This window comes from Mirounga leonina, unplaced genomic scaffold (genome assembly GCF_011800145.1).
Source record: "Mirounga leonina isolate KUSES-001 unplaced genomic scaffold, KU_Mleo_1.0 Mir_178, whole genome shotgun sequence".
Lineage (NCBI taxonomy): Eukaryota > Metazoa > Chordata > Mammalia > Carnivora > Phocidae > Mirounga > Mirounga leonina.
In genome coordinates, this window is record NW_023270464.1 from 7,859,481 (window position 1) to 7,882,949 (window position 23,469).

General features: G+C 47.7%; 1 protein-coding gene and 1 long non-coding RNA gene across 2 annotated transcripts in view; both read left to right on the forward strand.

Moving 5' to 3' along the window:
* The window catches only part of LOC118022975, a 116,020-nt gene extending 93,752 nt beyond the window's left edge, over positions 1 to 22,268 (forward strand). The window contains exon 3 of the long non-coding RNA XR_004682610.1: positions 22,230 to 22,268. This is a non-coding gene — a long non-coding RNA (uncharacterized LOC118022975). The remainder of the gene's footprint in view (positions 1 to 22,229) is intronic.
* Positions 22,264 to 23,469, forward strand: part of APBA2 (amyloid beta precursor protein binding family A member 2) — a 75,382-nt gene continuing 74,176 nt past the window's right edge. The window contains exon 1 of the mRNA XM_035023972.1: positions 22,264 to 23,235. Within this exon, the coding sequence (XP_034879863.1) occupies positions 22,270 to 23,235 (966 nt within the window). The 5' untranslated portion in view covers positions 22,264 to 22,269. The remainder of the gene's footprint in view (positions 23,236 to 23,469) is intronic.

The following is a 23,469-nucleotide window of genomic DNA, read 5'->3' on the forward strand; positions in this document are numbered from 1 at the left end:
CTAAGAGTTGCTGGAGGGGAGGGGGTTGGGGGGATGGGGTAACTGGGTGATGGATATTAAGGAGGGCACGTGATGTAATGAGCACTGGGTGTTATATGCAACTGATGAATACCTGAACTCTGCATCTGAAATTAATGATACACTATATGTTAATTAATTGAATTTAAATAAAATAAATTAAAAAACATACTGGCATCCTCCTACTTCCCTCTGCTTGCCCCCTACCCTCTCCTCCTGTGTGGATATAATTCCTGATTTTAGTTCTAGAATGCCAGATTACTGAACTATTTCACAATCATCAGTTATTTATGATGAGTAATTTTTCACCATCCCCCTCCCCATCACTGTGGTTCCTCTTGTACTTGTCTTTCCTCTTTGCGACAGTACTGTCAGGAATTCATGTTCTGTTTGCATGCTGGATTTGTCTGCATCTTAACCTCTCATGTGAATGATAGTTTGGCCAGGTATAAATTCTGACCAATTTTCTGTTACTCACACCTTTAGAGATATTTTCCTGTTGTCTTCTTGCATTCAGTGTTGCTGATGAAAAGTCTGCTATCAATCCGATAAGCTGGTTTTTGCTTCTTTGTATGTCATCCCCACTGCTGCCTTTTGAAGCTTTTAGGATTTGTTCTTGTTCTTGCTGCCCTGAAAGTTCACCATGATGTGTGCAGCAGAACTGTTGGTTGGTCTGACATCCGTTCCCTCCACCCTTTTTCTTCCTTGCTGCCTGGCCCTAGAGATGGAGGCATGGGTAGGGTTGACTAACACTGACCTTATTCTAGTAATTCCACCTAATCACCCTGGTTTGCTCAAGGCCCCTGCTGCTGCTCAGTCTGCCACGTTAGAGCAACGTAGGAGTCTTACTCACTTTTCCCAGAACTTCCTCTTTGGTGCATATATTTTGGCACACATTTCTGTCTACTTCTGAGTTATTTTAAGAAAAAGTAGTTTAGTTGCTATGGGAAGATAGGGAACTCCACAGGGCTTGGGATAGATGGAAAAGACCCAGAGATGTATATCCAAAAGTCAATATATGATACATATTACAATTTTATTTTTATAATTATGAGACTGAACCCCCAAATTATGTAGTATGGTCCTTTGAATTTTCTGGTGAATTAGTCTTAGTGTATGCATGGCAAGAATTTCTGAGTATACTAGAAGAGAGGATGAGAACCTTGATTTCTGGCAAAGACCCCTGGTTTGGTTTTGGGAAGGTCCTCCAGGAAATATCTGAAGGAGGGACCCTGTTCCTTAGAGGTGTGCCTGACATCCAAGCTTGGGGTAGCAAAGATGCTTATGACTCTGCCAGCCAGGCTACATTATTCCTGAGTTCTGAATCCCACCCAGGATGTCCACAACTACCCCAGGGGAGGTTGTGGGTAGAGGGTCTGCCGTGATCAGGATGCTGTCTTGATACTGAGCAAAGGAAGTAGTGTTAACAGGAGGAGATCATGGGTAGGGGCCATCAGTATGTGGCAGAGAAGACTCTCTTTGGAAGGGCCATAGCGAGGAAGAGTGTCTAACTCCTGACAGAACAAGAAGAGGTGACACCTCCATGAGAAAAGGGGCCTCGTCTTGTTTGCTTCTGTTTGCCTAGTACTGGTGGTGGATGTGTGTTGAACAGAGTAATACTTGGGCAGTCATGATGGTTAATTTTATGTGTCACGTTGGCTAGGCTATGGTGCCCACTTGCTTGGTCAAACACCGATCTGTTGCTGTGAAAGTTTTTTTTTTGTTTTGTTTTTTAACTTGTGATTAACATTTAAATCAGTAGACTTTGAAATCAGATTACTCTCCATAATGTGGGTGGGCCTCATCCAATCAGTGGAAGGCCTTAGAGTTAAAGACTGACTTGCCCTGAAGAGGATGTACTTCTGCCTCCAAACTGCCTTCAGACCCAAGACTGTACATCAACTCCTGTCAGAATTTCCAGGCTGCTGGCCTGCCCTCTACATTTCAGACTTGCCAGAATTCTGTGAGCCAGTTCCTTGAAATAAATCTCTCTCTCTGTATATATATATCCTATTGGTTCTCTTTTTCTGGAGAACCCTGACTGATGCAGCAGTTTTTTCATTTGGGGATCCATCTGGCCCTCTTACTAACTTCTGACTTGGGACAGCCTCAGATTCAGAGACAAGCCGTCTGTCTCTTGGACTCTCCATCCCCAGTGGTGGTATTGCCCATCCCCCCAATTCTGCCTTCTACTTAGTAGTACTGACTGGCCCAGTTCTGTCCTCTGTGCTCAGTTCATACAGGACCAGGGTTCAGCAGTTGACCTCATGTGGCGCTGGGCAGTGTTCTGTGTCATTTCTATGAATCTTCCCTCTGACACCAGATCCCGAGCCCTGAGGTTGGGGAGCCTTTCTCTGTAGGCTGCTCCACCCTGCAGTGGGAATCACACAAAAGACGGGCAATACATACAGACCAATCAGAAAGACATATGCACTGAAGGTCCGGTCATAGCATGGGCAGCATCACTCCATGGGCTGCTAGGAAAAGATGGGTCAGCAAGAAGGCTGGCCTTCCTGTCCACTGTGGATTGGGAGCATTTTCCATCCTTACCCAAGCTGTACCACTTGGGGCTGGCCCCTCCTCCGAGACCATGCTGTGGGTCCCACCCCAATCTCTTAGAGTCAGCATAGCACCATGTCCGGGTGGTTGGTGCACTTTACAGGTTGAGAAGCTCTTTGCTGGAAAACCTGCAGAAGGATGACCTGTGACCAAGGGCTTGACAAGACCTACACCCGCTGCTTGGCCCTCTCCGATTTCACAGCTTTCCTGACCCGATGTTGCTGCTCCATTGTCTCTTTCCTTGATTTATGTGGTAAGACCTCTCTCCCAGCATCAGGAATGGTCTTATCAGTCTTCTTCACCTCTTTCCCTGCCCCTAAATCCATGGTTCTCAACCTGCATGAGCTTTGGATGATTGGGTGATTGGGGATGCTGGAACTTTCTAATAATCCGAGTGTTCAGGGCCAGTGATATATATCCCTACTGGATATATGATCTCAGTGCCTAACCTTGATCTAGAACCGTCCTCTTCATTGTCGGTGTCACTGGCAAACCAGCTCAGCCTTCTTACCTCTTGCTGCCCACACACTCCCTTTCAAGTGCCACCTCTGTGGAGAGGGCTGCCCCACCTGTTGTGCTGTGCCTGGGACGCCTGTCTTTCTGGGAACACCAGTGCCTGTGGGCTTGTTTCAGACCCATTACTGCCCAGGCATGCCTCAGAATGGGCATTCCTAAGGGCAAGGATTCCATCCCCAGAGCAGTTGGCCTGGGTGCCTGGCACAGGAAGTGCTGAATCCGAATTAGCGAAAGAATCAATAAATTGTTCAAGAAACCCTTTACATCATTGCCTTAGGAGATTCATTTTGTCCCAATTACGTAAGTATTAGTCAGGGTTCTCCAGAGAAACAGAGCTCCTAGGACACAGACACACACACACACACACACACACATACACACACACAAGTTCCATGATCCTCCATCTGCAAGCTGGAGACCCAGGAAGGCCAGTAGGGTAGTTCGAAGGTCTGAGAGCCAGAGACACAATGGTACAGATTCCAGCCCAAGTCTGAAGGTTTGAAGGTTTGAGAGTCAGGAGCACTGAGGGCAGAAAAAGATCCTTGTCCCAGCTCAGCGGTCAGGCAGAGAGCCAGTCCAACCTTCCTCTGCTTTTTTGTTCTGTTCAGACCTTCAATGAATGGAATGGTGCCCACCCACGCTGGGGAGGGCAGTTTACCCAGTTCACCAGTTCAGATGCTAATCTCTTCTGGAAACGTCCTCACAGACATACTCAGAGAGAATGTTTACCCAGATAACTGGGCGTCCTATGGTCCAGTCAAGTTGATACAGAAAATTAACCATCACAGTGTGTTTATCGTCAGACATTTGGAAGATGCAGAAAAGCACAAAGAAGAGACTAGACTCAGTGATCATCCCAAGCTGCTTTTGAGGGAGGCCGGCAGGGGGTGGGGGAAGAGAGAGAGAGGGAGAGGAGAGCTGTATCCTATACAGTGTTCCTCCCTCTCCCTACCCTTTTTTTTTCTAGTTGACAGTTAAATCAGACACTCTGACTATGGGGCCCTGTGTATTGGCTCATTTTATTTTATTTTATTTTTTATTTATTTGAGAGAGAGACAGCGACAGAGCTAGTGAGAAAGCACAAGCGGGGAAGAGAGGGAGAAGCAAGCTCCCTGCTAAGCAGGGAGCTGGACGTGAGGCTCGATCCCAGGACCCCGGGATCATGACCTGAGCCGGAGGCAGACACCCAACCGACGGAGCCACCCAGGCACCCCGGTATTGGCCCATTTAAGAAACACTACCCAGAGAACCCTAAAGCGCATCTGGGCCTGAGATCTTCTACCACTTTAAATAGCTGCACATGATCCACTGCATGGATATAACTGTTTACTTAACCCATTTGCAAATGTTTAGGGTTTTTGGATGTTGTTTTGTTCTTGTTTGTTTGTTTTGCCTCCTCCTCCTGTCCTATCTCCCACAGTTAAGCTGGAAGCTCCTTGGGGGCCATGGCCTTGCCTGACGCCTGTTTTTGTTCTGCACATGCTCTGTACAGACGGAGCTGCTTAACCAGCCACCCAGAGTTAGCACATTCGGTGACCCTCAGGTGCCCAGGGCCACTCTCGCTTCTTACCAGCTGACTACAACGTTAGGGGGTTCCCAGGACCCCATTACGTTTGGGAAGTTGCTAGAATGACTCACACAACTCAGGAAAGCATTCTGCTTAACAATGACAGTTTTATTATAGCAAAAGGATGCAAGTCCAAAGCAGCCAAGGGACACACACAGGGCAAAGTCTGGGAGGGTTCCAAAACAGGACGTGTGCTCCTCCCAGCATGGAAGTGTGGCAGTCATCACATGGTCCTGCCAACAGGGGAAGCTCACCTGATAAGCTGAGGAATCCCAAGTGTTTAGAGGCTGCTTCCCGGGAACCAGGGATGCGGGCCAGCCAAGTTCTTTTATTACACACCCACTGATTGCTATCATGCTTAGCAGTTAACAGAGAATGGCTCAGGGTTCCTTTAGATCTCAGGCCAGACCCAACCGCTCTGATGAAAATGATATGAAAAAAAAAAAGCATTAAGAAGGATGTATGCATGCCATTTGTCTACCTTGAAGAGTGAAGCCTAATTAGAACTAATGCTGGTTATGTAGGCGGCCCCTATGAACTCTTGGGGCCCAGAAGCACGAAGTCCACGTTCACAGTAATGAGGGGTGGTGGTTATCAGGAGGGCTTGGGGAGACCCAGCTTGCTGGGCACCACCGAGTTTCAGTCCATCTGGGGCCAAGAGGTTTCATCTCTGACAGATTCCTGGGTGATGCCCACAATGCTGGTCCAGGAGCCACACTTAGAGAACCACTGAAGTGGACCCTCTGCTGGATTTTTGCTTTGGATACTTGGCCATTGTTTTTAAACTGCAGCGACAGAATGGAAAATGTGGCTGGCATAGAGGTCGCTCCCAAGGAGGTTCTTCCTGCCCTGGTGCCTCTGCCCAGCCGCCGGCTGCATTCAGACCCTGGGTCTTGTGACTGGGTTGGCTTTAATGGAAACTTCTGGACTCAGGTAGAAGTTCCTGTGTGGACTGTGGCCTCAGATTGCTGAGGGTGGCAGTGGGTGCTCACCTCTGGATAGGGGTGTCAGTAAAGTATAGTTCTGGAGCCCCTGACTTCCAGGAGGGCATCTGACCCCTGTCCTGCTCTCAAAGCTTATTGTGAGGCCCCAGGCTGACTCAGCTTGGGTGGTTAGGCCTCGCCACCTGGGGACACTGACCTTCCCTCACTGGTAGGAGCCCATGAGCCAGACAAGCAGAGCTGTGAGGGCTTGCCAGTGCAGTAGTGAACATTTTAATGGGTTGCTCTTGAGGGCTAATTAGAATAATTTTAGTAAATAGCCATCAGGTGTTGAAAAATAGGTTCATCAACAGCCTGGGAGGGCAGTTAGGTGTATTTGCCCAGATTTTGGAGGGAAAGTGTGAATCTGCTATTATCTCCAGCAGGGGCCAGTTAAATGGGCGAGTGTGGCCTTGAAATCCTGTTTCCTTTTTCATGCTTAGTGAGGTAGGTGGAACTGGGGGGCGGAGAGGCCTCAGGGGCCTACTGTGATGATTGCATTAGTCCCTCTCAGATCTGGAACCTGCTAAGCTATTTTTCCTGGAAGTGATCGTGGGATCTTTACTATTGATTCCAAAGAGGTGGCCGCTGGAGGGTGGGCAGGGGACCTGGCATCTCATCAAATGTGGTGCCCCGCATTTGGTCCCAGACCAGCAGCAGCATCCTCACTTGGTGCCTGCTAGAAATGCACATTCTCAGTCCTCCCCCAGGTCTCCTGAATCAGAAGCACTGAGAGTGGGGCCCAGCACTCTGCATTTTCACAAGCCCCTGTGGTAACCCAGTGCCCTAAAGTGTGAGGCCCACTCTGCAAGGGGGCTGTTGGGAAGCAAAATAGGCCAGAGATGCCGTAAGAGAAGAAAAGAGGCAGGGCGTTGGAGCCCCCAGACCCAGGGCAGCTCTGGGGTATTTGTCCCCAGTTGGAGGCCAGGGCCCAGAGGCTTCTCCAGCGTTCCCCTGCCCACTTGCCCCAGCTGCACTGTCTGGGGCAGGCAAAGGGCCCCAGGAGGCTGGAGAAGTGCCCGGGGTCATTGCCAGAGGCCGCCCTGCCCCTCACTCCTGAGGCCTGACAGGTGAGCCTCTGCCCCCAGACTTCTGCATTCCCTGCCAGCCGCACATCTCTGCTTGGCCTCAGTCTCAACGACCAGTGGGTATTGTTTTTTTATTTTTGTCTTGAACAGCCACAGCCAGGGTCCTAATTTGAAAGCACCCACTGCCTCTCCCCTTACCACCCTTTTCTAGGGGAAGAAAAAGTTACTTAGGAGATAAAGGCAGCCCAGGTCTCCTGTGACAGGGATGAAAATCATCCCGCCGACTTCAGCTAGGAGGGTGGATAAGAGCTGAGCCCAGGGGTGGTGGGGCGCTGCTCTGGAGAAATCTGGTGGGCTGCCTGTCAGCAGACCCCAGGAACTGGAGTATGAGGTGGAGCTGCCTTTTCCCCAGCAAAGGATGAGGGGCCTCCCCACTTGAAGTAGAGAGCCTGGGGGGTGGGGAGGGGGCATGGGGGTGTGGAGACCACAATGCCCTCCAGAGGAGGGGCGGCCACAGGCCCGCAGGTGACCGAGCATCTTCTCTTTTGCAACACCTTCCTACTCCTGCCAAGTACCCCAGAGTTCCCTGCTTCCCACAGTGGAAACATCTGTAAAAGAGTTACACATAAATAAAGCTAAGTCATTTTAAATGAGCCAGGAGAAGCTGGCTATTTAAAGAAATCCTGTGGGAGATCTTTTATTCAGAAGATAATCATTTGACAGAGTGATTGAGTAGCCGACAATTTATATCCATTTCCGGAGCTCCATCTCCACAGCTGAGTTTCATTTACACCCTTCCAGCCACTCTCATTGAGCCCCTTTTTCTAGGCACTGGAGGACCCCCAAACACGAGACCCAGCCCCTGCCTCCACTGGCTTATGAACCGGGTGGGTGGGTAGGCACCATCTGCAGAGAGTTAAAGAATGTTCCAGAAGACCAAGCAGATGGCTTGGGGTGACTTGCCAGAAGGATGAAGCAAATGAACGATAGTGTGAGATAGTGCCTCTGAGGGGGTGGGGCAGGGGGTTGTTAGGACTGGGGTGGAAGCAGTGTGGGAGAAGAGGGTCTGTAGGCATCCCTTGTGGGTGAGGGCCCAGGGCAGGCAGGGAGAGGCACCTCTCTGGCCTGGTTATTTCCTGCCTGAGTTAGCTGGGACTGGAGAGAAATCAGTGCCAGAGTCAGTGGATCCTTGACTCTCCCTGTTGGGGGGGGCTGTCCTTCCCCATGGATCCCCGGCTCCTACGTCCTGGGTCGGGTCCAAGCTCCAGCTGCCATCTCTGGGCCAGCGGCTGAGACTGTGCTTTGGTCTGGGCTCCTGGCACTGTGATGGCTGGCTCTGTGCTTTCACAGCTTCTGCTCACTGCTTTCTGACCCCCTAGGACCCCCTACGTTTTGGTAGTGGTGAACTGTGGCTTCCCACAGAGCTCTTCTCTGGGCACTGCTCCCCTCAGCAGCCCTGGGGAGCTCCCTTTTCCAGCGCCAGGTGACCCAAGCTTCAGAGGGATACTTGAGAACTCACAGGGCCCCAGCCGTGGAGGAGTGCAGAGGTAGAGGAATCTAAACCACAGGTCACCCTCGCATGGTTAGCTTTGGGAAATGACTACATCTTCCCCTGATGTAGGTTAGTTTCCTATCCTGTTTACACAATGCTGAACCAAGTCAGCAAAGCTGTACTTTGAAACTTTGACAGTCCGGCATCTCAGTCCTGTGATTAGAGCCCCCAAGCCAGTGCTAAGGTATTACGTTAAATGTGGGGAAGGGAGCCCTGGACCCCCATCTGGTAGAGGGGCCTTAGAGGACACATGCACACCTGTGTGCACTTCCTAGAAGGACCTGGAGATGATCGTACCATTACTGATCAAGGTAGAGGGTGGAGGCAGGCAGATGCCCAGTCTTAAACGTGTCCTTTGAGCATATCACCTTATTCCTTATTTCAGCTTCATGCCAGGGTGTAAAAGAAGAGAAGGCCACTATGTGTGTGTCAGGGCCTGTGCCAAAGGGGCAGCATAACTTCCCTGAGGCCCAGGGGGAAGATTGCTATGAAGGACCGGGATCAGGAGAGCCCTAGAGGTTTCGTGTGTTGTTAGACAAAGACGCCGAAGACGTCAGATGCTTGCAGGGGTGGGTGGTGGAGGAGAGGCTGCTTGGCCAACGCTCCAGCAACATGAAGCTCCCACTCCCTACACAGTTGCCCCTTTTTCTCCTGGCCCAGAGCTGCTTATCTGGAGACCGTGAAGCTTGGGGGATTATAGGATCTTCCTTGAAGGGCCATAGACCATATTTTCATTACATCCATTTCAGTGGCTCTCAGCCTTGGCTGTATTTCAGAGTCACTGGGACAGTTCAAAATACTGATATCAGGGCCCCACCCAGAAATTCTGACCTCGTGGGACTGGGACAGGCCCAGGAATGATAGTTTTTAAAAGCTCCCCGGGGGTGATTGTAACATGCAGCTGGGCCTGAGGACCCTGAGACTGGTAGGAATTTTCAGTTTGCCTCCAGCATAACTTCTCTGCTGCTGCTGCTGATGATGATAGCAGGCTGAGCCAGAATCATCGATGGCAGTTCTGTGTGTTTGATGAATTGAACAAAATAAAAATAAATAGGTTTTTACCTAATGTACCTTTCAAAATCTATGAACAGATCAATGGAGGACATTCGGGGCTGGCCAGGATTAAGTAAGCCCACTAGAGCCTACCTCTCTCATTCATTAAAACTAAAAACTCTGGACAGAATAAAAAGCAAAACCTTTGGGAGGGAGCTCAAACCTTGGATGTCAGGTAATTTGACATAATTATGAACATAGAGGTAAAAAAAAGCCTCAGTAATATCTTAGCAAGGCAAATCCAGCAATACCTAAAGACAGTACATTATGGCCAAGTAGGGTTATCCCAGGAATACAAGGTTGTTTAAAAAGTCAAGCATTAGTCAGTGTGTTACACAGAGTAGAGAAGAAAAACCACATGAGCATCTCTGTAGGGGTAGGAAAAGCATTTGGCGAAATTCAACATCATTCATGATTTTGAAAAAAAAAAAAAAAAAGAACAACACACAGGAATAGACGTCTTCAGTCTGAAAGAGGACATCTACAAAATATTTACAGCAAAGATCATACTGAAAGACTGAATGTTTTGCACCTGAGATCAGGAACAAGGCAAGGTCTGGTGGCTGTTGTCACTCCTAGTCAGCATTATACAGGACATCACCAGTGTGGTAAGGCAAAGAAAAGAAATAAAAGGCATATAGATTGCAAAAGTGGACCTAAAACAACTCTTTTTTTTTAAAAGATATATTTATTTTAGAGAGAGAGAGCATGAGCAGGGGGAGGGGCAGAGGAAGAGGGAAGGAGAGAGAGAGAGAAGCAAACTCCCCGCTGAGCATGGAGCCCAACACTGGGTTTGATCTCAGACCCTGAGATCATGACCTGAGCTGAAATCAAGAGTTGGATGCTCAACCAACTCAGCCACCCAGGTGCCCCTAAAACCAACTCTTATTTGCAGACTTCATCGTTCTCTGCAAAATCCCAATGGCATCTATAAAAAGCTCCTAGAATTAATAAATGAATTTAGCAAGGTCACTATACAACAGTTATATTTCTATACCACATCAATAAAGCAATTGTGAGGAAAAAGGGACATTTACAATGCAGCAAAAAAAGAGAGAAAAGAAATATATATAATTCTGACAAGGCATGTGCAAGATCTGTAGGCTGAAAACTATAAATACTGATAAGAGAAATCAAAGAAGACCTAAGTAAATGGAAAGATGTATCATATTTATGCATTGGAAAATTCAGTGAAGTTCAGATGTTAATTCTCCCCACATTGATCTATATATTAGATGCACTCCCAGTCAAATTGCCAGCAAGATTTTTAAAAATAGGTATCGACAAGATGATTCTAAAATGTATATGGTTGGGCGCCTGGGTGGCTCAGTTGGTTGAGTGACTGCTTTCGGCTCGGGTCATGATCCTGGAGTCCCTGGATCGAGTCCCGTGTCGGGCTCCCTGCTCGGCAGGGAGCCTGCTTCTCCCTCTGACCCTCCCCCCTCTCGTGTGCTCTCTCTCATTCTCTCTGTCTCAAATAAATAAATAAAAATCTTAAAAAAAAAAATGTATATGGTGGAAAGGCAAGGAGACTTGAATAACCGACATGACGGTCAGACTCAAGTTGGAAACACACCCCTGATTGCATGCTGGAGAATTCTCCAGAAGATTAAAAACAAAGGAACTCCCTTGAGTAAAGTACACATAGTCCTTAGGGATTGTATTAGTTTGCTAGGGCTGCTATAACAAAGTAGCCCAAACTGGGTGGCATAAACAACAGAAATGTATTGTCTCAGGGGCTCCTGGGTGGCTCAGTCCTTTAAGGAGAGTTGGTTTCAGCTCAAGTCATGATCTCAGGGTGGTGAGATCAAGCCCCTGATTCTGGTTCTGTGCTCAGTGGGGAGTCTGCTTCTCTCTCTGCCCCTCTCCCCACCTGCACACACTCTCTCTCTCTCAAATAAATAAATCTTAAAAAAAAAAAACCAAAACTGTATTGTCTCACAGTTCTGGAGGCCAGAAGTCTGAGATCGAGGTGTTAGTGGGATTGGTTCCCTCTGGGGGCTGTGAGGGAGAATCTGTTCTGTGTTTCTCTTGTTGCTTCCGGTGCTCATCATCTTAGCATTCCCTACCTCATAGAGCCCTGCTTTCATCTTCACATGGTGTTTTCCCTGTGTGTGCTGTCTTCAAATTTCCTCTTTTTACAAGGACATCAGTCATATTGAATTAGGGCCCACCCTAATGATCTTATTGTAATTAATTACACCTGCAATGTCAATTTCCAAACGAGGCCACATTCTGAGCCACTGGGGGTGAGGACATCAACATTTAATTTGGAGAGGGAGGGGACACAATTCAGCCCATAATGGTTTCTTTTATATCTGCACAGGGAGTGATGCATGTCTTTGGAAGTGATTAGAAAAATATGAAAACAGCTGAACAGCCAGCACAAATGAATCCGTTTTTCCATCTGTATCTTGTGGTTGCTTTCTCTGGGGTGACCAATTCCTTTGTCTCGGAGGATGGATTTGGTAAAGAATGTGTTTAGAGCATCCTTCCTGGCACAAGGCCTTGGCAAATGCAGATGTTGTGCCTTTTTCTCAAGCTTGTTGAGAAAAAGGTCAGTGCCAATAATTTTGTGTTGTTTAATTGCCTTCTTATCTGGACCTTTGATTTCTTTTTTTATATCTTATTTTATTAAAATTCAGTTAATTAACACATAGTATATCATTAATTTCAGATGTAGAGTTCAGGTATTCATCAGTTGTATGTAACACCCAGAGCTCATTACGACACATACCCTCCCCAATGCCCATCACTCAGTTACCCCATCCCCCCACCCACCTCCCTACCAGCAACCCTCAGTTTGTTTCCTAAGTTAAGAGTCTGTTATGGTTTTTCTCCCTCTCTGATTTTGTCTTATTTTACTTTTCCCTTCCTTCCCCTATGATCCTCTATTTTGTTTCTTAAATTCCACATATGAGTGAAACCATATGATAATTGTCTTTCTCTGACTGACTTATTTCGCTTAGCATAAAACCCTCCAGTTCCATCCACATCGTTGCAAATGTTAAGATTTCATCCTTTTTGATGGCTGAGTAATATTCCAGTGTGTGTGTGTGTGTGTGTGTGTGTGTGTGTATACACCACATCTTCTTTATCCATTCATCTATTGATGGACAATTTGGGCTCTTTCCATAGTTTGGCTATTGTGGACATTGCTGCTATAAACATTGGGGTGTAGGTGCCCCTTCAATCACAACATTTGTATCCTTTGGGTAAATACCTGGTAGTGCAATTGCTGGGTCATAAGGCAGCTCTATTTTTAACTTCTTGAACTCCATACTGTTTTCCAGAGTGGATGTACTAGCTTAAATTCCCACCAACAGTGTAAGAGGGTTCACCTTTCCCTGCATCCTCGTCAAAATTTGTTGTTTCCTGACTTGTTAATTTTAGCCATTCTGACTGGTGTGAGGTGGTATCTCATTGTGGCTTTGATTTGGATTTCCCTGATGCTGAGTGATGTGGAGCATTTTTTCATGTGTCTGTTGGCCATTTGCATGTCTTCTTTGGAGAAATGTCTGTTCGTGTCTTCTGCCTATTTCTTGACTGGATTATTTGTTTTTTGGGTGTTGAGTTTGATAAGTTCTTTATAGATCTTGGATTCTAGCCCTTTATCTGATATGTCATTTGCAAATATCTTCTCCCATTCCATAGGCTGTTTTTTGGTTTTATCAACTGTTTCCTTTGCTGTGCAAAAGTTTTTTATCTTGAAGTCCCAATAGTTCATTTTTGCTTTTGTTTCCCTTTGGAGATGTGTCTAGTAAGAACTTGCTGCGGCAAAGGTCAAAGAGGTTACTGCCTGTGTTCTCCTCTAGGATTTTGATGGACTCCTGTCTCACATTTAGGTCTTTCATCCATTTGGAGTCTATTTTTGTGTGTGGTGTAAGGAAATGGCCCAGTTTCATTCTTCTGCATGTGGCTGTCCAATTTTCCCAACACCATTTGTTGAAGAGACTGTCTTTGTTCCATTGGAAATTCTTTCCTGCTTTGTCGAAGATGAGTTGACCATAGAGTTGAGGGTCCATTTCTGGGCTCTCTATTCTGTTCCATTGATCTATGTGTCTGTTTTTGTGCCAGTACCATACTGTCTTGGTGATCACAGCTTTGTATGTAGCTTGAAGTCAGGCATTGTGATGCCACCCGCCTTGGTTTTCTTTTTCAACTTTCCTTTGGCTATTTGGGGTCTTTCCTAGTTCCATACAAATTTAAGATTATTTATCCCAACTCTGTGAAAAATGTTGATGGTATTTTGAGAAGGATTGCATTGTGGACCCTTGATTTCCTCCTGAAGGCAAGTAGGAAAAGGCGCCAACTTTGGTAAGCCACCACTATTTCCAGGAGTTCTTGTGAGTGAAAGTTCACTTCTTACAGTTGGGGGTATCTATTAAAAACAGCAAGTAGCTGCTGGCCCACAAGTACAATATTGCCATTCATTATGGCATGAATGCTGGTTTCAGGTGTAGATGCCATTGGGGGATACAAATACCAGTTCCTGGGACTTGCTGTTGGTGAAGGGCTGGCAGCATTTTATAGTGTATCTAAGGGTCAGATCATTCCCTTTTGCTCATTCTGAGATGAAGATGCAGTGGGGCAGATATGCTGGCATATTGAAAGCCCAGATGGAACAACTCATGTCCCAGGACCCCTTCAAGGGATGCTGAGGCCTATGTCCTTTCTATGCAGAAATGTCCCTGGGCAGGTGTGGCTGCAGAGGGCTTGGCACTTGTCTTTTTATATGTTACTTGTCTATAGAAGTATCATACTCAAAAATGAAGAAGGAAGAGAAGTAAATAGCATTATTGTCACTCAAAGGAAACCCTTGCTGGTGTTTTAATGTAGTTCTTCACAGTTTCTTCTATGTTTATTTGGTGGTGAATAAATTATAACAATGCATTTTATGTGATAAACTCTTTATAAATATTTTAATCACTGCATAATTGTCTTGTGGATGTGTTGACTCTGGCTCAACTAAGACCCTGTTATGGAAGGCTTGGAGTGTGCTCAACATTTTTGCCTTTTTTTCTGCCATTTTTCAAAGAGAAGCATATCCCTCTGTGAGCTAAGCTAGGTTGTAGTGTGTTGTGTGAGATAATGTTGGAACTCAGCCTGGTTTTTGGAAGACTGTTAATGTCCCTTCAGAGCCTGTGGTTGTCTGATCTTGCAGCAAGATACTTAATGACTTTTGTCTGGGATGCTTGGGCTGACTATACAGGTGGACTCTAGGACTGTGGAAGCCCAAATTGTGTGTGGTCAAAGCACCTACATTATATTGGAAAGGAAAAAAAAAAAAAAGAGTATTATCTTTACAACAGAGACCGAACTGGGATACAAGATCATGGGCCACGGCAATTTGGTTGAGTACAAATCTCATTTGTATGATGACATTTTTACCTAGCCTGTAGTATGGCCACCGAATCTTTCCTTTTCATCTTGGTCTGCTGTATTACTAGCACTTCTAAGAGCTAACTGATGCTGTTTTCCCATGCAGAAGAAAAATGTGGTTTAAAAAAAGGACACTGGGGCTCTTGATTGTTGACAATGAGCCTTTATTTCCCACATCTCATTAGGATGTTTCAGGAGGAGAGTGGTGAGCCCCGAGTCAGGGGCTGCATTTTCTTTTGATTTATGTGCTGTTCTAGAATTAATTGAGTCTGGACACAGGGTCTCATTTTCATTTTCTTGGACGCATAGCAGGTAATCGTGTTTCTTCTGTACATTTGAATTGCTTTCCAGATGGTCTGTTGTGAAGGATTTATCTTTAATATGATTAATCAGAAATAGTGAACCTCAGTATGTTTGCTCACAGGTTCGCATGCAAAGCCTCCCAGGCTGTAGGGGTGGTTAACTCTCTCTTGGCCACGGCCCTCCTGGGGCTTTTCTGAGCACCTGGACCTTGGATTGAAAGAAAGTTTAAAGGGTCCTGGATAAAAGCCCTGGAAGGGGGTAGAAGGCCTAGAGTAGATCCCCAGGGAAGCATCAGAACATTATTTATTGTACAAAAATAGGACACAATCCACGTGTCAATAGGGAAGAGTTAGATTATGTCTATTGGGCCAGGAAATACTATGTAGCCATTAAAATCATAATTATAGAGTGTTCCTACTGCTTATTCTATTATGTTAAGAGAAAAGAGGAGAACATGGCACTGTGTTTACAGCAAGACCTCACCCTTGCAAAAGAGATGTATAGAGGAGAACGGACAGAAATAGATCACAAAATAACAGTAGCCATCTGTGGACAGAACAGCTATGAGGGGGTGTCTCTTTTCTGTATCCCCTGTTAAATACACAGCAAAACAGATCATAATCCTTACCCCTGGGAAGTCTTGTGTCCTCGGAAGCAGTCACCTCTCGGGTACAAAAATCTGCCCGCATTCGCTTAACAAATGATGTGCTAAGATAAGTCACGTGTCCTGCCCTCTCCAAAGGCTGGGAGTGAAGTTCTTCACAGCCTCCTACAGGGCAGCTGTCCCCTTGTCACAGCTGCACCCCCAGAAGGAGGACGCGCTGAAGTCACTGCAGATCTTCCCAGGAGATGCTGCCTGCAAGCCTTGCAGCCGGGGAAGGTGAGATTTGGTGGCTGTGTGTGGGACCTCCCTGCAGACAGGAAGGGCACCGCAAAAGCTGCTTGTAACTGAGGTGTTGTAAGTAAAATCCTTTATCATCAGGTGTGTTAGGGCCTTATGCTTTCAAACGCACCTTTATTGAGCTACACTGGATATTATAAACTCAGAACTCTTTCTTGGCAGGAACCACTTGGCTCCACCAATATTTTGCCCCACCTTTCCTTCTCCCCGCCCTTTGACCTCACCACACCTTCCTGGTCTGGGAAGGGTCTGCTGTTCTCTGACTAGCCCTTGTGTGCTCAGGGCACCCACCTATGTCCTGCTGGTAGGGACTATAGGTGACCCAGGAGCTGGATCTTGGAAAGCGATAGGGAGAGAAGGCGGAACACGATGGCCTGGGCATCTAGAGAAGGGTCTTGTGTTTCTTGGCAAGGAGGTCATACCCATTCTGTAGTTAATGGAAAGCCCCCAGAGGCCCCCCGAGCATCTATTTAGGGCAGGGTTTCAAGTGCAGTCCTAGAGCCTCAGACATCAGAATCACCTGCAGCTCTAGGCCTGGCTTTTGGCTCACCCTCTTGGAATCTTGGGCCCATGACTCTGCATGCTCCCCAGGTGGGCCTTGTATCCATCAAAATGAGTGAACCACTGCTTTGGGGGAGTAACTCTTGGCTTTCCCCAAGACCTCACCCTTCCCTGCAGTCCCACCTGGATGCACCCCTATCCCATTGCAGAGAGGCACATTATGTCCCTGGCCAGGGTCACTGTCTACCTGTGTTGGCAGAGTTCCCATATAAGGGAACATAGATTCCCCATCTAAGACATGCACCTAGTCAGGTATCCTCTCCCTTTGAATTTCATTTAAAATTTTCCTCAACTCCCTGTATGTAGTAGAAAAAAACAAACGTTATAGAGTTGAGGTCTGTGTGGGTTTTTCTCCTATTTAACCCATGTCAAGCCCTGAAGGCAGGTGCTATCATTTCCAATTTACCAAGGGCAGAAGGGCATCCTTCTGTTAAATATCTTGCCCAAAGCCCGACAGTAAATGGAGGTCTGAATTTAAACACGACCTTCTGTCTTCATCTTTAATAGGAGGGTTCTTTCTCTTATACCCAGAGTGCCCCTATAGGTTAAATGTAATTCTACAAACATTCAAAGACGCGGCTGCCTGCCGCCCAGGTTCTATATCCACGGAAAAGAGAACCGAATCGGAAGGTCCACACTATTAAACTGTAGAAAAGCCAACATTTAGCATGGTATTTAATGGTGAAAACCTTTTTAAAAATAAGATCATTCACAATGTCCAGCCAGAGCCCTATGGGAACCTGAGGCAAAAAGAAAAATCAATAATACTGATCTTGTCTTTATTTAAAGCTTCGATATTTTGTTTACCATCTATTCTTGCGTTGATTTTTATTTTTTAAAGTGTTGCATTAAAACATTTGCTCTTTGGGGGGCGCCTGGGTGGCTCAGTCGGTTAAGTGTCTGACTCTTGATTTTGGCTCAGGTCAGGATCTCAGGGTAGTGAGATTGAGCCCCGTGTCGGACTCTGCACTGGGTGTGGAGCCTGCTTAAGATTCTCTCTCTTCCTCTGCCCTTCTCCCCATCTGTCTCTTAAAAAAAAAAATTCTGTTTTGATTCCTGAGTTTTTTGATGCCTTGTTAAATTTTGTGATTGGGGTGAGTGCCATCCATGCTTCACCCTGGACCAGCCCTGGTAAGAAGTAAAGACATTTTCATTGCCATTAGGAATAAGTCAAGGATGCCCCTTTAATCACTTAACTGTGTAGTAGTAGAAGCCCAGGGCAATGCAGCCAGATGAGGTGATCAAATGCTGAAAAAGAGAAGAACAAAATTTATCAACTAAAATCTGTTAGAGTTTAAAAAGGGACTTTTACAAGCTCAGTGTGGATTTTTTTCTATGTACCAGCAACAGCCAGGTAAATATATAATGGGAGACACACAGCCACAAAAAAAAGTAATATAATCTAAGAATAAACTCGCTATGAAGAATCCTGTAATGCTGTTGTGAGACATTTAAGACTTGAATAAATGGGGAGATATTTCTTAAGTGAGAAGACCCAGTGTTGTACATACAAAAATTACTCATTGGGGCGCCTGGGTGGCTCAGTCGGTTAAGCGACTGCCTTCGGCTCAGGTCATGATCCTGGAGTCCCTGGATCGCGTCCCGCATCAGGCTCCCTGCTTGTCAGGGAGTCTGCTTCTCCCTCTGACCCTCCCCCCTCTCATGTGCTTTCTCTCTCTCTCATTCTCTCTCTCTCAAATAAATAAATAAAATCTAAAAAAAAAAATTACTCATTGTAGGGGCTAGAAGGTACAGGGGGAGAATGATTTTCTGGTGAGTTGGCAGCAACTGGGCTGACCATCTAGACCTTGTGGTTGACATGTGAGAAGAGAGGCTCCTCTATTTTTTTTAAAAGATTATTTATTTATTTATTAGAGAGCACGAGAGCACAAGCAGGGGTAATGTCAGGCAGAGGCAGAAGCAGGCTCCCCACTGAGAAGGGAACCTGACTTGGGGCTCGATCCCAGGACCCTGGCATCATGACCTGAGCCAAAGGCAGATGCTTCACTGACTGGGCCACCACTCTGCCGTCTCCCGGGTGCTCCCAGGACCCCTCTATTTTTAAAGTATGGACAGAAATGGGCTGAATCTGCTTCTTCAAGGGAAAATGTCCACACCTCCTGGAGCCACAGGACTTATCGTAAGTGCTTCCTCTGACACGCCCTGGGTCTGTGAGCTGCACCCCATCCCTGGTACCATGAGTTCCAGATTTCCCAGGGGAGGGGCCCTTTTCCCTTTACGCAAGCAAATCTAGCCATCCTCTGGAAACCTTGATTCTTTACATTTAAAAATCTACTCTATCTGGAGAGTATATCCCTATAAGGTAGGAAGCAGCTTTGTTTTCCCCTAAATGTTTAGCCCAGTGGGTTTCAAACTTTGCTCCACATTAAAAATCTTGATGCCAAGTCATGCCTCCTACCAGTGAGCTTGGAATGCTAGGCATCGGCCCTTGTAAAAGTCCCCCAGGTGATTCCAATGTGCAGCAAAGTTTTAGAACCACTAGGTTACCCAAGGATCCCCATACCTGCCACTGAAAAGAATTTTTTTTTTTTCCCGCGGCCTTAAGGTGACGACCCATTCTGGTTTTAGCACTAAAAGTTCTGTGTGTCGGGAAACTCCTCACTCCCAGGTGAACTACATTTTATAGATAAAACTAAGTAAACATAGATCTGTTTCTGGGCTTTCTCGTCTGTACCATTGCTGTCTGTCCAGCAACGATACCATGGCATTTTAATTACCATGACTTCAGAGTATATATATATATATATGCTTGATAAGGCAAGTTCTTCTTCATTAACTCTCATTTTTAGATCTTTCTCAGCTATTTTCACGTGTGTGTTCTTCCAAGTGAACTTAAGAATTATTGGGTCAAAGTTCCCCCTATATTCTGCTGGGATTTTGGCTGGGCTAGGCTTACATTATAGATTGTTTTGGGTGACTCATTTATAGGATCAGGGACTATTCCATGTTACCGTCACGTATGTACTTTAGTCCTTGAGTCTAAGATTGGCCTAGAGGGCGTTATGTAGATATGGGCATACATGTGTCCATGCATGTAGATTTTGTCCCCCAAATGACAGAATTTGAATTTAAGCTGGAATTTGAAGTTAAGAGGTACTGTGTACCTGAGTTTGTTCTTTAACAAGCCTGTGGAAACCTGCAGCGTGCATGGCCTGAGGAAGTACAGAGATGCTGTAATGTCAATGCATGTTTTGGGACTATTTTGGGGAATGTCATTACTAGAGATTGTGTCCACAAGAAGGTGACTGTCAGGTTCCGTCAGTCTGTGTCCCGGGCATTAGCTATCCTCTGTAAAAGTAAGAGATCTGTTGTAAAATTGTAAGTGGCTGTGGGGCAGGTCAGGGCCTTCGGTGCTTCCTCTGGGCACCTGTGTTTTAGTGAACACTGAGCACCTTGATCCCTACCTGGGAACAAATCTCTGGAATTATCCCATTGGTTTTGGGGTTTAGGGACAGGGTAACTTGTGAGGGCATTCAGCCTCTACAGGGTCCATCTCAGTGATAATATTACTGGTGCGGAGTATCTTTCTAGTCTGTGGGCTGCTCTGGAGAAGAAGCACAGTGCATCTTTCAGCACATGGTGGTGTTGTCAAGCCACGGCCGCTCATGAGCCCCTTGAAATAGGAAACTTCCTTGGACTGAATTCACATGTTGGATGAATTCACATGTTGGCTCAGCCAGTAATGGTGCTCCTGAGCGTCTGCACAAATGAAATAATTATCTCCTCCATTCTTTTGGGAATATGCATAATGCTGTGACTGGCCATCTGGTAAACCCAGTGTCATAGCAAAATGCGTTTTGGGCACCGCCACAAGCAAAATGCTGTGTGGGCGCTCTGGGGAGTACGGAGTACAAAGGGTTTTTAGTTGAGGACTTTTCTGGGGAGATAAGGCGGAAGAAAGAAAATGTAGAGCCTGGGCCAGACCTGCCATGAGAGCCCCTATCTCCGCTCTCCACTCTCTACTGCTGAGCCCAGATCCCATTGCTTCCACTGCCTGAATACTGCCTGAGTCACGTCTCCTCTCTCATTTCCACTGCTTTAGTTTAAGCTGTCATTTCTTTAAAAAAAACTTTTTAAATTGTGATAAAACGTATGTATCGTGAAATTTACCCTTGTGACCATTTTCTTGGATACAGGCTCTCGTTTCTTCTCTCTGGACACAGGAATACGTTTTTAAAAATAAATGAACTATGATGCAAACAAAACCAAGACGTATGTAATGTGAAAGTACAGTTTAAAGAATAAAGCAAATAGGGGCACCTGGGTGGCTCAGTGGATTAAGTGTCTGCCTTTGGCTCAGGTCATGATCTCAGGGTTCTGGGATCGAGCCCCGCACTGACTCCCTGCTCTGTGGGGAGTCTACTTCTCCTTCTGACCCTCCCCCTTCTTGTACTTCCTCTCTCTCTCAAATAAATAAGGTCTTAAAAAAAAAAAAGATTAAAGCAAATACCTGGGTAAGCACTCAGCTGAAGAAATAAAACATTAACCATCTGGGCGCCTGGGTGGCTCAGTTGGTTAAGCGACTGCCTTCGGCTCAGGTCATGATCCTGGAGTCCCGGGATCGAGTCCCGCATCGGGCTCTCTGCTCGGCAGGGAGTCTGCTTCTCCCTCTGACCCTCCTCCCTCTCATGCTCTCTGTCTCTCATTCTCTCTGTCTCAAATAAATAAATAAAATCTTAAAAAAAAAAAAAACATTAACCATCTGTTTGGATATCCTCTGTGCCTTTTCCCTGATGCCAGCCCCTCACTTGCCCTAGAGCACAGTAATAGACTTTTCACTGGTCTCCCTTCCCCCAGCATCTCTTCTACGCTGGGCTCAGACAGATGAGGCTAAAAGAGAAATCCTGTGTGTCCTGCACCTGCTGAAAGTTGCCCGATGACTCTGCGTGGTTTGTGGGATAAAATGCAGAGAGTCCTGGGTGGTGGGGGAAGGACTTCCCCAGTTTGGATGCACAGGATCTTCGCGGTGCCCCGTGATACCACGACCCACCTTCCACAAGCTGTAGCCACACCCTCTGCCCTCTCCTGGGTGCTCCCCTTCTCTCTGCGGCCAGGCAGCGCTGTCCTCCCTCTGGTGTCCCCCGCCTTCTCCGGTGCCCTCAGCCTGCTGAGCCTGTGAGGCTAGGGCTCAGGTTCAGCTTCTCTGTATGGTGCTCGGCCTGGACAGTTCCCTGCAGAGGTGGCCACTGGGGGAATGTGGTTTGAGAGGGAGGAGGAAGGAGAGGCTTCTGTGCGCTGGGGAGGGCGAGACAAGCTGATAGGGGAGGGAACTTGAGTGGGCCTTTGGGGAACACTGAGGATTTAGACTTGGAAGGTAGTGTACCTCCTCATCAGACCTCATCATGTCTTCTGAATGTAAGCTTCTCTGTCTCACTCTTTTTTTTTTTTTTGGAGAGCAAATAACTTGATCTGATGACTCTTTGTCTTGTCACCTTGGCTACTCAAACTGGTGAGCGTTTTTAAGAAGTCCTTAATGAGCTGGTGAGATTCTGGGGGAGAGGCAGTCATCCTGGTGAATGGCAGGTGCCTCGCCTCTGCCCCTTTCCCTCCAGCCCTGCGTGTCCTCTCTTCTCTTTAACATGGGCGTGCGTGATTCGCAACACGTGAGGCAGCTGCAGTGGGGATGTTGCATTGTTGGAACAGATGTGCATTACCATTGCCCTGAGACAACATGGTGGTGAAACAGTCCCATGGGTCCCGCGGCTGGCAGCCCGTGGCCCGGCACGATTCTTGGGGTGGCCATGCTTGGCGGGGTTCTGACTGTCCTCTCCAACGTTCCTCCCCACAGTGGCTGTCTGCAGGTGACCATGGCCGTGTGAGCGTCCGCCATGGCCAACCGGAAGCGTCAGAGCACGGCGAGCAGCATGCTGGACCACAGGGCGAGGCCAGGCCCCATGCCCCATGGCCAGGAGCCCGAGAGCGAGGACACAGAGCTGCCCCTGGAGGAGTACGTGCCCCAGGGCCTGGAGCTGGCCACCCTGCGGCCCGAGAGCCCCACGCCCCCGGACCAGGGGTGCCACGACCACAGCCCTGATGGGGACTCCAGCTCTGACTACGTGAACAACACCTCCGAGGAGGAGGATTACGATGAGGGCCTCCCCGAAGAGGAGGAGGGCATCACCTACTACATCCGCTATTGCCCCGAGGATGACAGCTACCTGGAGGGCATGGACTGCAACGGGGAGGGGTACCTGGCCCACAGCACACGCCACCTGGAGACGGACGAGTGCCAGGAGGCGGTGGAGGAGTGGACAGACTCGGCAGGCCCCCACCCACACAGCCACGGGGACGAAGGTAGCCCGGACTACCGGGACGGCCACCTCCCCATCCCGGAGGATGAGGCCTCCGTCCTGGAGGCCCAGGACCAGGAAGAAGGTGTCCACTACTGCCCCAGTGAAGAGGGCTACCAGGACTACTACCCCACGGAGGCCAACGGGAACACGGGCAATGCCTCCCCCTATCGCCCGAGGCGTGGGGACGGGGACCTGGAGGACCAGGAGGAGGACATCGACCAGATCGTGGCCGAGATCAAGATGAGCCTGAGCATGACCAGCATCACGAGCGCTGGTGAGACCAGCCCTGAACATGCCCTGGTGCGGGGGCCCGAGCCGGGGCCCGGGGACTCCACGGAGGCCTGCCCGCCCGGCGAGGCCAGCCACGGCCCCAGCAGACACGAGGGAAGGCCCAAGTCACTGAACCTCCCTCCTGAGGCCAAGCACTCCGGAGACCCCCAGAGAGGCTTCAAGACCAAGTCCAGGACTCCAGAGGAGAGGCCGAAGTGGCCCCCAGAGCAGGTAGGACTCTGGCTGTCCCCGGGGAAGGGGGGACGGAGGGGCCCAGAGAGCAAAGGATGCTCTGGTGTCACCTGTGCAGATACCAAAGCCCGTAGCTCAAATGTGCATTTAGTTCTTCATCTGTTCAGTTACGTAGCAGGTGTGTGGATGTTCTGGTGCCATCCAGAAGACCGCCCCCTCCCAGAGAGAGATTTGGTCTCTAGCCCGCTTGCCCTGCATCTGCTCATGGTTGGG